This window comes from Labeo rohita, unplaced genomic scaffold (genome assembly GCF_022985175.1).
Source record: "Labeo rohita strain BAU-BD-2019 unplaced genomic scaffold, IGBB_LRoh.1.0 scaffold_83, whole genome shotgun sequence".
NCBI lineage: Eukaryota > Metazoa > Chordata > Actinopteri > Cypriniformes > Cyprinidae > Labeo > Labeo rohita.
The window spans coordinates 590665-608157 of record NW_026129777.1 but is presented as its reverse complement, the minus strand read 5'-3'; the positions used below and the strand labels follow the sequence as shown (position 1 = coordinate 608157).

Here is a 17493-nt window from a genome sequence, read left to right as displayed (position 1 = left end):
CTACTCACCTCTCCTTGACCCTCGGCACACAGCCTGGGAGGGAATGGAGAAAGACTGCTGCTGGACTGGATTTTACTGTGTTTTCTGAGGATGGAAGATTGGAAATTATTAGCAGGGAGTTTTCCCAAGGGGATCTCTTCGACATATTTCCACTCAGCTGCTTTATGGATGTTGGCTGATTGGATTACTGTACGATGACTGCTGCTAACTAACTAGAAGGATACAGCGAGACAACGACTAGATTTTTTCATCTAGTGCTTAAAAACCTAAAAAAGTTAGGGTGAATTGGGTGGTTGCTAGGGCATTGCTTTCTAAGGCATTCCCAAAGGGTTTCTAGGGTAGCTGGGGTCATTTCTAGGCCATTACTAGGTGGTTTCTATGGTGTTTTGGGTGGTTTTAGGGTGTTGCTAGATGCTTTGTAGGATGTTTTGGCTGATTTCTGCTAGGGTGCTTTCTTATATTTTTTGGGTGATTTCTAAAGCATTAAGGTCTAGGTTAGGAGGTTTCTAGGGTATTTGGACATTTCTAGGCCATTGCTAGGTGGATTCTATAGTGTTTTGGATAGTTTCTAGGGCATTGCTAGATGCTTTGTAGGATGTTTTGGCTGTTTTCTGCTAGGGTGCTTTTTAGGATGTTTTGGGTGGTTTCTAAGGCATTCCTAGGTGGTTTCTATGGAGTTTTGGGTGGTTTCTAGGGCGTTGCTAGGCTGTTTCTAGGATGTTTTGGCTGATTTCTAAGGCATTCCTAGGAGGTTTCTAGGGTATTCTGAGTAATTTCTAGGCCATTGCTAGGTGGTTTCTATAGTTTTCTGGGTGATTTATAGGGTGCTGCTAGGTGCTCTCTAGTATGTTTTGGGTGATCTGTTAAGTGCTCTCTACTATGTTTTAGGTGATCTGCTAGGTGGTTTCTATGGATTTCTGGGTAGTTTGTAGGTCATTGCTAGGTGGTTTTAGATTGTGGCATATGACATATTTCACAATACACCTGGTGAACATGAACCATGAAGAATGGAATGGAATATATTCATATCTGAATGTCATTTGGATAAAAGAGTCATGAAGTGGCATGTAAATGGGGCGTGGTGTTGATGAATGCAAAATTTGATTTATCTCAAAGGTTCTTGGGAAACAGATAACCAGTGTGCTGACTACTTTGGAGGGAAATTAAATGCAGCAGCAAGGCAGTGACATTTAGACAAAGGTCAACAGAGAAAACTCACCTTTCAAATGGAACCTTTTTGAATTCAGAGTCCTTTACATAATCAATCACCTGCCTTTGTGTGCGGCCACTAATGAGACAAAACATGACAGATGACAGAGAGGTTCAGAAACAAAGAAAGAAGCAGAAAATGTGCAATTGTCAAAACATTAACCATCTGGCAAGAAATGAGACATACTTGCACTATATGCTGAGCTAGAGAAAGAAGTTACTGAGGTAAATCGTTTCTGCAATGTCCCTTAGTGGTACATTTCATTTCTGGTGATGGTGAAGACACAATTTAAGTTTAAGACAACTTTGATTGCAGATGTTATTACCTGAATCTGAAGGAGGAACCCCTGGTAAACAGAACCGGTTTGGGCTTGGGTTTGGGTTCTTCGAACAGGCGGAAAAAGGCATGATACTCCACACAAATTTTCCAAAACACCTTGCAGCAGTCCCTGCTTCCCATCATAAACTCCAGAGTATCCTGACAGTTACTCTGCTACAAGAGCAGAAACAGAACATTTTGTTATTTTAATGTTCCCTTTGAAACAACTAAACTACAGGGCCAATGGAGACATTTGGATATTGTTATAAAACAATCAAGAAAGCACTTACATTTAAGTCAGGTCGTAGTTTTATAAGAAAGCGCTTCCTTTTGAAGCTCAGCTTGCGGACTTTAGACCAGTTGAACGAATTTATTTTGGTGTGTCCCTTTAGAAGTCAGACACAAAAGTGCATTTAGAGACAATTTAAGACAATAGAAACCACAACATAGAACACAGTACTCCAGGATAAACCTCATATAGCCACAATAGTACCCTTCTTTATTTGAGAAAAAAAAAAAAAAAACACTTGAAACTTACCTGAAAGACCAGCACACCAGAATGGGCCACGGCGAGGCTGAGCTTTGTGCCCTCGCGATCTTTTGCGGGGTGAAGACGCACTCCGTACATCTCAAGTCTTCGTGCGATCTCCAAAAGCTGGTAGTCTGATTCAGCTGGTGTTTGCCCGCTGTGAAAGGGTTAAATTACACAAAATTAAGCCATAGCATTTGTGTGAAGAATCTCTACAAGTTTAAGATTGTAAGTAACAAGCTTAATAATCATGACCTTAAAAGAATCAGCATCCAGGATCTGAACTTTAATAATTGTTCATAATAGCTGATTAAATCTGTTCTCTGATAAATATCACATAGTTTACAGGCATTTTTTAAATTAAAAATGGTCTGAACTTTAAATGTCAAAGCAATCTACAAATTGTATATGGCGTCATTGTACATTTTATTAAACTAAATAACTGGTTTGACTTGACTTTACACTCACACGTGTTTCCGATGGTATTCAATGATCTTGTCCATCAGAGTGTCCTGCTCAGGAATGTACTTGTTGTTGAGTAGATGTTGTTTGCACTGCACCTCATCAAAGTCTCCAATCTCAGCTGTAACCATAGAAACAGAGACATTTCTTTATGCATATATTATTTCAGTATACAACAATATATATTTAGCAAAATTACAAAAAAAAAAAAAAAGAAAGAAAAAAAAACAGTAAGTAATTAATTCACTGGACTATCCTAAAAACATAAATTACCACATGGTTATTTAATACATATTATTTTACAAAATATATATTTATTCTGGCAAAAAAAAAAAAAAAAAAAAAAAAACATTACATTTGTCCAGAAAAAATTATATTATATTATATTATATTATATTGGCAAAAAAACAAACAAACAAACAAACAAAAAAAACTTTAATTACATTTATCTGTTTTACACTGTATTTAATTTTTAAATACAGTTAAAAGTATAACAAAATAAGATTAAATTCAATTAATTAATATTATTTGCTGCTATTATATTATATTATATTATATTATATTATATTATATTACTTTGGCACAAAAAACAACAACAACAACAACAACAACAACAACAACATTTCCTATTAGATTTGCTTATATTATTATATTATATTGCATTATATTACATTATATTATATTATATTATATTACATTATATTATATTATATTATATTATATTATATTATATTATATTATATTATATTATATGTCATATTATGCTATATTGGCAAAAAAAAAAAAAAACATTTGTCTGTTTGTCAGTTCTAGTATATTTAACACTGTATTTAATTTTTAAATACAGTTAAAAGTATTACAATATAAGTTTAAATTCAATTAATTAATATTTTTTCCTATAGATTTGCTGCTATTATATTATATTATATTATATTATATTACTTTGGCACAAAAAACAACAACAACAACAACAACAACAACAACAACAACAACAACAACAACAACAACAACATTTGTCTGTTTGTCAGTTCCAGTATATTTAACAAAATAAGATTAAATACAATTAATTAATATTTTTCTATAGATTTGCTGCTATTATATTATATTATATCATATCATATTGCATTATATTATATTATTACTTATTATTATATTAAAAAAAATCAATTTGGCAGTTCCAGTATATAAGACTGTATTTGATTTTTAATGCATTATATTGGATTAAACCCTCTGGTTTGTAGCACTGGTCAGTCTCTTGATTCTATTACTGATGCTACTCTAGTCCTCAGCATCCTTAGCAGCGGTTTCCATAGCAACTAACCAGTCTATGATGTAGTGATGTGGAAGCAAAGCTTGTTTGACATGATCTGAACATGGTTTAGCACGAGCAACAACATGAAGTATATTCCAATCCGTCCGCTCGATGACAGCGCCGTCATTCAAACAATCCTTTAGGAATTCTGCTGAAGCGTCAGCTCGACAAAAACAAGTCTACAAGATTAATATACTTAGCAAACACTGCTTATGTGATGGAGATTTAATATAGATCATAATTCTGTTTGTTCAGCGCCTTTATTGTCCTCAATACAAGTCTTGACCTATTTCCAGCTCCCTAATGTGTGAATGTTTTTTGCGTTTGACTGTATGAATGGTGCCAAAACCATCAAACTGAAAATAACAATGCAACAGAATTAATGTTAATAATCACTATAACAGTATGCAACGCATTATGCATTCATTTCTTACCCAAAATACAATTCCTGACCTATTTTCAGTTCAACATCAGCCAAATTTAGATTTGTTTTTTATTTGAAGCATGCATCTTATTTCATTAAGGATCATAATCAAATTAAATCAGAGTGAATATTCATATTTCTAGTGCTGGTAAAAGATCTTAAATGTCTTACATTGCACTATATGAGACACCAGCAGGGCGGCGCTGCTTTCGTTGCAGGTCAAACGTCCACAGGCAAGGTCATGCTTGATCTGCAAGGCGAAAAGATACCTGTCGGGACATAATTAGAGCAATTTAGAGAAGAGACTGAATCAGAATGACGGACAGTAAATCAATGTGAAGGTTTCAGTAGAGTGACAGACGCTCATTGACTGAATTACAGACAGTTTAATGTGTGCATCAACTACACAATTAATTTAAAGGAGAAGTCCACTTTCAGAACAACAATTTACAAATAATGTACTCACCCCCTTGTCATCCAATATGTTCATGTCTTTCTGGTTTTTGAGGAAAACATTTCAGGATTTTTCTTCATATAATGGACCCGATGAACTTCCAAAATGTAGTTTAAATGCAGCTTCAAAGGCTCTAAACGATCCCAGCAGAGGAAGAAGGGTCTTATCTAACAAAACAATCGGTCATTAAAAAAAACAAAACAAAAAAAAACAAACAAAAAAAAAAAACATACTTTTACTTTTTTAGTATACTTTTTAAGCACAAAAGCTTGTGTAGCACAGGCTCTGGGATGCGTGTTCACAGGTCGTTCTTGAACGATTCTTACATTTTGAATGAATCTTTAATGTGACTCGGGAAGAACGAGTCATCTCGGGGAGTGATTCGTTCAGTCGTGTATTCGCAACATCCTATTAGGTTCTGTACTGGAATTAGTTCACCTGTTTCGAGTCTTCGGGTTTCTGAGTCAATTGTTCATCTTATGGTGCTGTCACATGATGAACGAACGACTCAAACCCCAAAACTTGTCAGATAAGAGGCGAGGTGAGCTAATCACAAACTAAAGACCCACGTAAACAATGAATTAATCTTTTCTGTTTCTTATAGCATTATAGTTTTGTCTTGTTTGTAGTGTGATCAGTGTTTGTGTAAGCAGTAGATGTGTTAGAGAATTAACAGATAACATTTTAATTATATTTTTTGCTGAAATGACTCGAAAAAAAGATTCGTTCATTTTGCTGAGTCAGTAAAAATGATCCGAACTTCCCATCACTACTACAAATCATGTCTAAGTTCATCGTCTGTGTACTTCGGCTAAAAAAGGTAGAGTATGGCGAAAAACTCCATCTTATTTTCTCCTACAACTTCAGAATCGTCCGACATCGTTGTACCTTTTTGTTTGTGAAGAGCATTTGACTTACTTGCACTTTCTTAGTCTTTGCGTGTTCGCTTTGTAAACACTGGGTCTGTAGTTCTGGCGTGACCTTTCGACGTTATTCAATAGTACGTTATGAACGCGCATCCCAGAGCCTGTGCTACACAAGCTTTTGTGCTTAAAAAGTATACACATTTTTATTTTCTGAAAAAAAAAAAGAAAGATCGTTTCGCTAGATAAGACCCTTCTTCCTCAGCTGGGATCGTTTAGAGCCTTTGAAGCTGCATTTAAACTACGTTTTAGAAGTTCAAAATCGGGGCACCATATCAGTCCATTGTATGAAGAAAAATCCTGAAATGCTTTCCTCAAAAACCATAATTTCTTCACAACTAAAGACAGAAAGACAAGAACATCTTGGATGACAAGGGGGTGAGTAAATTATTTGTGAATTGTTGTTCTGGAAGTGGACTTCTCCCTTAAATAGCCTTACGTGAGCATACAGCAACAATATAATGACACATTATTTAAATTGTTAGGTATATTTAGTAGGTGAAAGTCTACTTTAGCTCTGTTTAATCAATACTTTGATATTTTCATGAGGGCAGATCAGAAGTGTTTGTGTTTGAAGGTTAGTCTCGCTTTAACAGCATCTTCTGATGACGCTAAGTGCAGTCGTGAACTATAAAGAGACGCTCTGATTGAGTTTGGCAGCGTTTCTCTCTCAGTATGTCCATCTGTTATTGTCCTGCTGCCAAACACAATGAAATCATTATTCAGTTGATTATACGATCAAACAGGACTCACGACTTAACAACAGGGATTCTTCTGCTGGACCATAGTCTGTATTTGTGCTTGCACTGACGATATTTTTAGTGAACCCTCGCAAAACATGATAATAGTTATTTTAAACTTTATGTGTCAAATAAAATGTGCAAAAAAAAATAAGAAACAAAAACAATTTTCTTATAGCTTTTGAATTGTAATGACAGCTATCAAAATCAGAAACAGATACAGCTATAAATGCAACTGAATTAAACCATTATCTGTACTTATATATAAAATATTTCATGCATTACATAATGGCAGAACTTTTTAATAAGAATATTTTGGTTTGTCCCCTTCAAGCTCCAGATACAAAAACAAATGAGATGAATCACCACCAAGTGTGAAGAATTTAATTCACTGGATTATCAACAAATAAGCATTTCCAAGTGGTTATGTAATATGAGCTTATTTTTAATGTGGTTTCCAGCCAAAATAACTATGTTATGATTTATACCATCACTGCTGCATAAAATTAGTCATACCATGAAATAGGATTTTGTTCAAACCGCCTACTCTTTTGCCTTCTTAAACCTCTCTTCCTTCAAAACTATTACAAACAACATTTTCTATAATTGAAATTAAGATAAAATAAAATAGTATAAAAATATTAGATTAAAAAGTAAAAACTTTACTAAAAGTTTAATTTGAGGTATTTAAAAAATTATTAACACTAAACTAAAATACAAATAAATTAAAGCTAAATAGAACTATTTAAAAAAAACAACTTTTAAAAATAATAAAATGACAAAATAAAAATGAATGAAAACTGAAAATATAAAAGGTAATTTAAAACATTAATAAATACTATAATAATACATAAATAGCAGAGTTATAGAAAATGTGTTACTATTTTGAGGTTTTATTTTTATATTTTCTGCTTCAATTTTAATTTGTAGTTTTTTTTTTGTATTTTGTTGTGTTTTTGTAATTTCTAAATTAAAAATGCTGTCGTGGCAACTAGCTTACATAATTTTTTTTTAAAAATATTTTATTTTATTTCGGTTAACATTTATTTTATTACATTTTTTAAGGATTTAGTTTTAGTTTCAGTTTTAGCATTAGTTAACTATAATAACCCTGGATAATCTTAAAATAACATGTTAAAAACATCTCAAACATTAAAAAAAAAACCTACTAAAATCACACATAATCTTCAGTTTTTAATTCAACTACAAGTTTTTCCATACTCTTCAGTTCATGATTTTTCTTAACGATTTCCAAAATGTTCTAGTAAGACATCCGCTATGTTTACATAATCCATCAAACTGATTTTTACAGCTTGGAGTGTTTTTGCAAAGGCAAAATGTCCTTGGCCTGAACATTTCAGGTTTGGTGGTAATATAATACGCAGCCATCCCAGGAAAATCAGAAACTCATTCTCTCCTGCCAGCAGCTACTGACAGTCCAGCCAGAACAGCGTGTCGCTTTGAGAAAACCCCGAGACTCCTGGGAGACCCGAACGCAGTCTTATTCAGCCTCAGATTTTCTTTAGCAGCACCAACTGTTCTCCTGAATGATGCCTGACTTTCTAAAGCCGACAGGGAAATGTGCCACAAGTCATTCTGTCAGCGAACGTGTTGTAAAATTCATTACGCTTGTCAGGCAATGACGCGTCGACACAATCGGCCGCAGCATATTAACATGCAGTTCGGCCATAAATAAGTCATTTGTTAGGGACGTTACAGCGCCTGAAAGCTCTTTCATGATTTACAGGCCACTTCATTCACTTTCTACATCAGACGCATTATATTAATATTGAGTGATTGAGGCCACGTAACGACTGAACTGAATAAATGTCACCAACGTTCATGTTCTGATCGTTTATATACTGAAATGCAAATTAAGAATGACTTGTAATATTTGTGACCCTGGACCACAAAACCAGTCATAAGCAGCACGGGTATATTTCTAGCAATAGCCAAAAATACATTTTTATTTTATGCCAAAAATCATTAAGATCATGTTCCATGAAGATATTTTGTACATTTCCTACTGTAAATATATCAAAACTTAATTTTTTTAGTACCATTACTGAGAACTTCATTTGGACAACCTTAAAATGTTCTCAATATTATGATTTTTTTTGCACCATCAGATTCCAGATTTTCAAATAGTTGTGTCTCGGCCAAATATTGTCCTATTAAATACATACATCAATGTAAAGCTTATTTATCCAGCTTTCAGATGATGCAAAAATCTCAACTTGAAAAAAAAAAAAAAAACATTTATAACATTTATGTGTTTTTTTACAAATGGACACGGACAAGAACAACATTTGAGATTTGTTTAATGTTAATGTTTATTTATTTATTTATTTATTTTTTTTGTATATTATTGCTGGAAATTGTGTAAAATCAATCTAATATTTTTATTAATTCATGAACAATTTATGCACTTCTAATTAAGTAAAATATTCAACAAATGAAAGATACTTTGTCTCCTCTAATTAGTTTCTTTATTTGCAGCTTGAAGATTATTCATAACAAATAAATGATAACACTTAAACTATATCAGTATGCTTCAAAACTCAATTATTAAAGTTAAACTTAAGATAGTTCTATCATTTAAAAATGATTTATTATTTTATTTTCAATTAATATTAATATTATTTAAATCTATAACCATCATTTTGCAAGTTTCATACTAACAGTTTCTTTTTAGTTTTTATTTGAACTTTTTTTTATTATTAATTACTTTAAATTATAAAAAAAAAAATGAAATGAGAAAATGTACTTAAAAATTTATTTAATTTATACAGAATATATAATAAAGTTATGCATTTTTTAGTAAAAAAAAAAAAAAAACAAAAAACAAAAACAGTAAAATACTTAAACAGAACTTCATCTCATTTGATTACTTACTCTGTTATTCGGAACTTAAAGATTATTTATAAAAAAAAATAAATAAATAAATAATATATATATATATATATATATATATATATATATATACACACACATATATATATTATATCACAATGTAGTTACAGTTGTGACATTAAATTATGATGAGTCACCTTTGAATTTTGTTTATGCATGCTTTTAAAAAATAATAAACAAATAAATAAATATAGACACTTACATTTTTAAGTTTTACATATTAGACACTCATGGTTATTATTACTATTACTATTACTATTACTATTACTATTATTATTATTATTATTATTATTATTATTATTATTATTGCATTCCCATCCGTATAAATGGTTATAGTAAGTGTTAGTTATATGAAAGGTTGTAAAAGAATAATCAAACGGCACCTGGTGAGCTCTTCTAACAGCTGCGTGTGATCGGGAGGGAAGAACTTCACCACGAAGCGCAGGATGGTGTTCTTGGGTCCTGGAGACACACAAACTTGATGCATGATAATCACGTTTGATTCATTTTCACCAGATCAACTCATATGAGAGACACTCGCATCATACGTACGTCTGATTTGCTTTAGAATCGGCTTCAGCAGATCCAACCACACCTGAGAGAAGAGTCAAACCAAACAAACATGTCAGACAGTGATACTGTACATATGAGAACATACAATTATAACATAAACATTTAAAAAAATAATAATAATAAATAAAATAAATAAGAAACTCAACATATCAGGATTGGCCTATCAGTTAAAAAAAATAAAATAAATAATAAAAAAAAAAAAACACACATCTGTCTGATGTCTAGTGTTGCATGTTCATGCCTACAAATGCTGTCTAAGTAGGCAGCTCACTAGGGTTTGATACGGAGCCTCTCTGTCTACATTTCTAATGGAAACAAAGAACCTTAGCACATGAATACTGTTCATAATGTTAGCTTATGTTTCACATATTGACATCAGAATTACAAATGAAGTGTTGCTCACGGTCATTTTACGCTGGTCCTGAAACTCCAAACCGAAGTAATCGCCCTCGATGAGGTTGAGGTGAGCACAAACCAGGTCAAACAGCGCCTTCCCTGGAGCCCGTTGCTGTGAAACCGAAAAGAAAATCACTTCTAGACATGAAACACATACAGCAGTTCATCTGATGGCACAGACACATGTGCAAGCACTTTTTTGTGCTTAGGAAAGAAATTCCAAATGAATATTTCGTTTCACAGGTTGCAAATGTCACTTCATTCTGACTTCAACATCAACAGTCTCAGTTTGTACTAACGCTGCGGCAGGATCAAAGACTTCAGTGAAATGTGTAATTACAGTAAACAGTAAAGACAACAGCACACAGAGAGTTTGTTATTCAAACAAACACACTCTTAATCGATTTCACAAGAGTTTCAAGGAAACTTGCTTGCTGTCGTGACCCATGAGCTCACTGTTAAAACCAGACCAGACAACACAAACACGCACACACGCCACGCTTGCAGCCAAAAACATTCATGAAGAAACAGGCATTTCTACTGGAATTTCTGCTTTAATTTCCAAAAGGATCCTAATGAAAATTTTCATATAGGATTCACAGGAGGAAAAAATAACTATTTTGGAGCATCTTGATAAATATATGCACTATATTACATATTTATTATATTCTTATTATATAGAAACATAAATATATCATAATTTTTTTTTAAATAATTATCATACATTTGAAAAATTTTACAAAATGGCCCGAACTATTATTATAGTTACTATTATTATCAACAACTACAATAATAAAACTAATACAATAATTTTACCTAAAACACTATAAACATTTCTGTATCACATCTCACTAAATTGAAAATTTTAATTTGTAAAAAAAAGAAGGAAAAAGAAGCTATTTTAAAGCTATTTTAAAAAGTATAATAATAATAATAATAATTTTTTTTTATTATTATTTAGTATTATTAGTATTCATAATTACTTAACAACAACAACAACAACAACAACAACAACAACAACAATAATAATATTATTCATGGGTAATTAACAGTAAATATTAAATAAAATTCGAATTAAAAATATAGTTTTTGATTAACCCTTTATTATTATAATAATAATAATAATAATTATTATTATTATTAATATCATCATTATTAATATTTTTTTATTATTTAGCTTTATTAGTATTTATAATTACTTAATAATAATAATTTTTAAAAGTGAAACTGGTTATAAAATTATAAAACAATAATATTTAATATTCATGAGTAATTAAAAGTACATATTAAATAAATAAAAATGTAATAAAAAATAGTTTTCAATTTACCCCTTTATAACAGTAATAATAATAATAATAATAATAATAATAATTATTATTATTAGCATATATATTAAAATAGCATAAATTTACAGTTTTTCTAAGTAAACTACACATTTAGAGTATTAAGCTAAATAATAATAATAATAATAATAATAATAATAATAATACAATTATTAATAATAATTATTGATTTTTTGTATTATTTAGTATTATTAGTGTTCATATTTACTTAATAATAATAATAATAATAATAATAATAATAATAATAATTATTATTATTATTATTATTATTATTAGCATAGATTTTAAAATAGCATAATTTACCATTTTTTCTAAGTAAGATGTGGTACAGAAATGCTTGTTGTGCAAGGTAAACTACACATGTAGTGTATTAAGCTAAATAATAATAATAATAATAATAATAATAATAATAATAAAATTAATAATAATTTTTTTTGTATTATTTAGTATTATTAGTATTCATATTTACTTAATAATAATAATAATTATTATTATTATTATTGTTATTATTATTATTAGTATTACTTAGCTTAATAAACTACATGTTAATAATTTCTACCATATTACATAAGTAAAAAATATATCATTATTAAAAAAATAAAGTAATAATTAATAACACATTAATAATATAATAATACTATAATTATTACATTAAATATAATTGTAATATATAAATAAAAATTGATTTCACTATATCACTAAAAAAAATAAAATAAAAAACTCCACCTTTTCATATTTGAAATAAAAAGCCTAGTAAAGGTTTCCATCATGTCGTGCGTCGTGGGCCACGTGAATGCATTCAGATGTGCAGAATCGCTGTAGGTCTGCTTCTTCAGTAGTGAGCACAATCCAGGAAGAGTTTAAACCTCAGCGAACCTGAGCAAACACACCACAGCTCTTTAATACTTATCTGGATTTCATCACCTCACGCTCCTGCCAACCAAAACGTTCCGCGCCTGCCAGCTCACGTCCAGTAAAACACGCGAGGGCGAGCCGAAGTTAACGCTCCAGTTAATTTTGGGAGGCAGGCGTTCATTTAATATATGGAGAAGCTCCATTAGGGCGGATAAATGAGCCGATATATCTGCGTTTCTGGAGCGGAGCTGTGTGTGTGTTTACAGTAACGGCAGGATAACCACTCCCTGACTCTCCCAGGACCACATAAAAGATTGTTTAAATGTCAGATTTAGTGCATGTGTGATAAGAGATGGTCACAGAGGTCAAGAAATAGAGCAGATCCTACTCAGAATGATCATATTAGTGAGAAAACACTAGAAACGCCAATTAAAGAATCAAACTGTGGAAGGCAATTGGCAATTACAGCCCATTAGTACCATTTAATTGAGAATGTTAAGTATTGTTTATACATTATAGGTATTATTTATATCAATATTATAAATTTAGATAAAAAAAAAATAATACAAATATTTTTTGTTGCTGAAGCTGAAATGAAATCAAAAGTATTAGACGAAAAACTACATGAAATAAAATAAGCTAAATAAATATAAAATAAATATAAAATATATCTAAATAGGTTTATTTAAAAAAAAGAAAAGAAATTTAAATTACAAAAGCATATAACAAAATCATTAAAGCAAAATAAAATTAAAATTAATAGTGAAAATTATATTAATAGTGAAAAGTATATTAATGAATATATAAATATAAATACATAGTAAAAATATTGTTGTATATAAATAAAACTTAAAGTTCAAAAAGTACTTCAACTGAAATAAATATAAACTAAAAAGGAATATTTGTAAAAAGTATTAAAATGACAAAAGCACATAAAAATGGCAGAAACAAACTGAAATTTAAATTGAAAATTAATAATAAAATTAATTATGAAAAGTAAATAAATGAAATGGAAAATTACAAAAATAAAACATATATTGCAATATATAATTGTATATATCAAAACTAGGTTTAGGTTCAAAAATACTAAAAATGAAATAAATATAAATAAAAGATAGACAGAAATATATTTAACAAGTCATAAATATGACAAAAGGAAAAAAAGATAATTATTTCATTATTATTTAAATTGATCATTAATTATGTCTAAACAATTACATGAAAATATTATTAAAGCTATCATATAAATGTTTAATGTATAAATATAAATGTTACTATTATTAACAACTACAATAATAATATTTATAAAATAATGTTACTGTACTTCTGTACCACATCTCACTAAAATTTTGATTAGTAAAAAAAAAAAAAAATAAAAAAAAAAAAATTACGCTATAAATGAATGCTATTTTACAGCTATTTTACAATGTATAATAACAACAACATTGTTGAAAAATACAATGAACTACAAAATATTAAATATATGAATATAAATAAATAATGCAGTATATAATTGTAAATAAAAATAAGTTTAGGTTCAAAAATACTAAAACTGTAATATATAAACAGAAATATGTTAAAAAAAATAATAAATATGACAAAATAAACTAATCATTAATTAAAAAAAAAAAAATCAATAACGAAAACTGTATGAAATGACAAAACATTAACAGAAGGGACTAGATAGGTATAAGGTACTACAAAATAATAATTCTATAATACAAAAATCACACACACACAAACATTTATGTATTAATCAGTACACATAAATGCTACTAAACACTAAATTACACATAAAAACAAAATTAGTTGTGGTCAGTTGCTTAACTTTTCAATCTAAATGGAAATATGCTGCACCGCTAAACAGATTTTACGCTGATAGTCAAAAAGTTTGGTCAAGCAAGATTACACTAGTGCTAAAAACAGAGCAGGAAGTACAAAATTCCCCACTGGATCCATTTTTTACATCGTCATCAAATTTACAAGCAACAATTTCTCAAAAGGACACGGAGGCGGTATTAAAACAGTGCTGCAATCCTGAAGTCTGTTTTGTGTCAAAAACCACATAAAGGCTAAAGAGCAGTTTAAAAGCCACATAAAATAAAAATAGAAGGTGCAATTCATGCTAGAGAGGTTCACTAAGGATATTTTCTCTAAGCATCTTGTTTTGCTCTTCCTGCAGCAGCTGAGCTCCACAAACCCACCGGCTACCAGCTGTTTGCCGCGGTACAAACGCACGGGCCCCGGAGCCGCAGGGGGATCCGGGAGAGCCGCCAAATCCAACACCCTCCACCTGCTGCCAACAACGACGAGCGCTGGCACAGGCGAAACCACCGGCTCGCTCACGCTCGCTGCAGCTGCAGGCCGACGCAGGACAGGAGCAGAGCAGAGGTCACGCAGGGGTCGATGGGAATCTGACCTCTAGTGTAAACAGCTGATGTCATGTGAGATCTCAGACCAGCACGATCTGTTTGCTTTGAAACACAAGCTCAGATAACGATCGAGACCAGAGCAGACATACTTTGACTTTAAACACAAACGCCTTTGTGCCACAAGGGAGGCAGTGTGAAACTAAACAACTTTCTTAAAGTGACAGTTCACTCCCCCCAAAAAAGACAAATGCTGTCATTTGCTCATTCGCAGGTTGATTCAAACCTGTAGGAGTTTCTTTCTTCTGCTGAAGACAAAAGAAGATGTTTTGAAGAATGTTGGAAACCATTCACTTGACGGTAGCCATTGACTTCCATAGTATCTTTTTTTCCATACTATGGTAGTCAATGGGTACCGTCAACTGTTTGGTTGCCAACATTCTTCAAAGTACCTTATTTTGTTATAAGCAGAGGAAAGAAAGTCACATTTGGAAGAAATGGAGTAAATAACAGAATTTACATTTTTGGGTGAACTATCACTTTAATACACATGTCTGGTCTAACTGTGAATGATTACAATGTTATTTTAAAGAAAAAACATCTTTCTTTCTCTAAAATGACTTTTCCATTCCAAAATATTGAATAATATTAACAAATAACACTTTGAGCATCATTTCAGCACTTTTTTTAAGTCTGAAAATATAGTGATTTATATATGATAGGGATATTTTATAACATAAAAGTCTATAATAGCAGCAAATCAGCATATTAGAATGATTTCTAAAGAATAATGCGACATTGAAGATGTGATTAATGATGCTGAAAATTCAGCATTGATCACAAAAAATAAATTACATTTTAACATCTATTCACATAAAAAACAGATACTTAAAACTGTAAAAATATTTTCACAATTTCTACTATTTTTGCTGTAAAAATCTTAAGTCAGTCTGCAATATTTTGTCTAAATTATTTATTTATTTATTTAAATTACACATAAATGTACACATCACAACATTATGGCCTAATGTTCAGCATGAAAAATGGATGTTCTTTCAAATTTGCTTAAGATTTTACTATAAACCATATGGTTTCATCAAGGATGCATTAAATTAATCAAAAGTGACAGTAGAGACATTTATAATGTTACAATTTTTTTATTTTAAATAAATGCTGTTCTTTTGAACTGAAGACTGGAGTAATGATACTGAAAATTCATCTTTGATCACAGAAATAAATAACATTTTAACATATATTCACATAGAAAACAGATACTTTAAATTGCAAAAATATTTCACAATTTTTACTATTTTGCTGTAAAAATCTTAAGACAGTCTGCAATATTTTGTCTAAATTTTTTTTTTTATGTTACAAAAGATTTTTATTTCAAATAAATGCTGTTCTTTTGAACTTTATATTCATTAAAGAATCCTAAAAAAATAAAACATATGACATTTTCCACAAAAATATTGGGCAGCACGATTATTTTCAACATGTTCTTTGAGCAGCAAATCAGCATAATTTTAACATATATTCACATAGAAAACAGATATTTTAAATTGTAAAAATATTTCACAATTTCTACTATTTTTGCTGTAAAAATCTTAAGGATATTCTTTCAAATTTGCTAAAGATTTTACTATAAACAGTATGGTTTTTAAGAGTTTTATTCATCAAGGACGCATTAAATTAATCAAAAGTGACAGTAGAGACATTTATAATGTTACAGTTTTTTTTTTTATTTTAAATAAATGCTGTTCTTTTGAACTAAAGACTGGAGTAATGATGCTGAAAATTCATCTTTGATCACAGAAATAAATAACATTTTAACATATATTCACATAGAAAACAGATACTTTGAATTGCAAAAATATTTCACAATTTTTACTATTTTTGCTTTAATTGTTCAAACTTTTGAACAGTACTCAGTACTTTTGAACAGTACTGAAAAAGATAGCTTAAATGGCTAAAAATAAATAAATAAATTAGCCAATAACCACTATGGCCCTGTTTTAGCCATCCCAACACATTACTGAAGCAAAACAAGTTGTGAACCCGACTTCACGCTGACTTCAAACACAAACACCTTAGTGTCTAAAGCTGAAGAAACATTCAGTGATTCAACCTAAAGAAAACCAATGACTGCTAACGCTGTAGGTGATAAATCCTGATTTAGCCTCAGACAGCTGTACAGTCAGGATGTGTCCTAATTCCTCTCTATTGTAAAATGTGGGAAAGAGCAGCCAGCCGTAAATAAATCCAGACATGCCTGCGACGTGAGACATTTGTCTGTGGTTAGCACAAGTATGCTTCAAGACGCTGAAGTTAACAACAAAATTGCATTAAAGAGCTAAAGCTGAATAAAAACCTTTGTGCGAACGGTTAACGCGAAGTATGAGTGATACTAAAAGAGAGTCTCGTCTCAGCACTGAAGAAGGGCAGGACTGGCTCCAGTCCAGGGTTTATCAGCGCAAGCAGAAAACAAAGAGCAAAACCAAGGCATTATGGGAAGCTAGAATAATCGGTATCATCCGTGCCTCGGTGGGCCCCGGCGGTGCACGCGGTACAGTAGCTGCGTCCCTCCCTTTCTGGGCGTCCACGTGTTGCTTTCATTGGATCCAGATGTTTGTATCCCACAGTCCAGCCCTGCGTTTGAGCCTCGCTGTTCTTCT

The 17493-nt window shown here is 30.9% G+C and overlaps 1 protein-coding gene across 2 annotated transcripts in view; it reads right to left on the bottom strand.

The window, feature by feature from the left end:
* Positions 1–17493, bottom strand: part of farp1 (FERM, RhoGEF (ARHGEF) and pleckstrin domain protein 1 (chondrocyte-derived)) — a 97309-nt gene that overhangs the window by 32312 nt on the left and 47504 nt on the right. For both annotated transcript variants that reach the window (XM_051104853.1, XM_051104852.1), the window contains exons 3-12: positions 10262–10366; positions 9838–9880; positions 9669–9747; positions 4427–4524; positions 2526–2640; positions 2067–2214; positions 1819–1914; positions 1536–1702; positions 1220–1288; positions 9–84 (exon numbers count right to left, since the gene is read on the bottom strand). In XM_051104853.1, coding sequence (XP_050960810.1) covers positions 9–84; positions 1220–1288; positions 1536–1702; positions 1819–1914; positions 2067–2214; positions 2526–2640; positions 4427–4524; positions 9669–9747; positions 9838–9880; positions 10262–10366 — 996 coding nt within the window. The remainder of the gene's footprint in view (positions 1–8; positions 85–1219; positions 1289–1535; positions 1703–1818; positions 1915–2066; positions 2215–2525; positions 2641–4426; positions 4525–9668; positions 9748–9837; positions 9881–10261; positions 10367–17493) is intronic.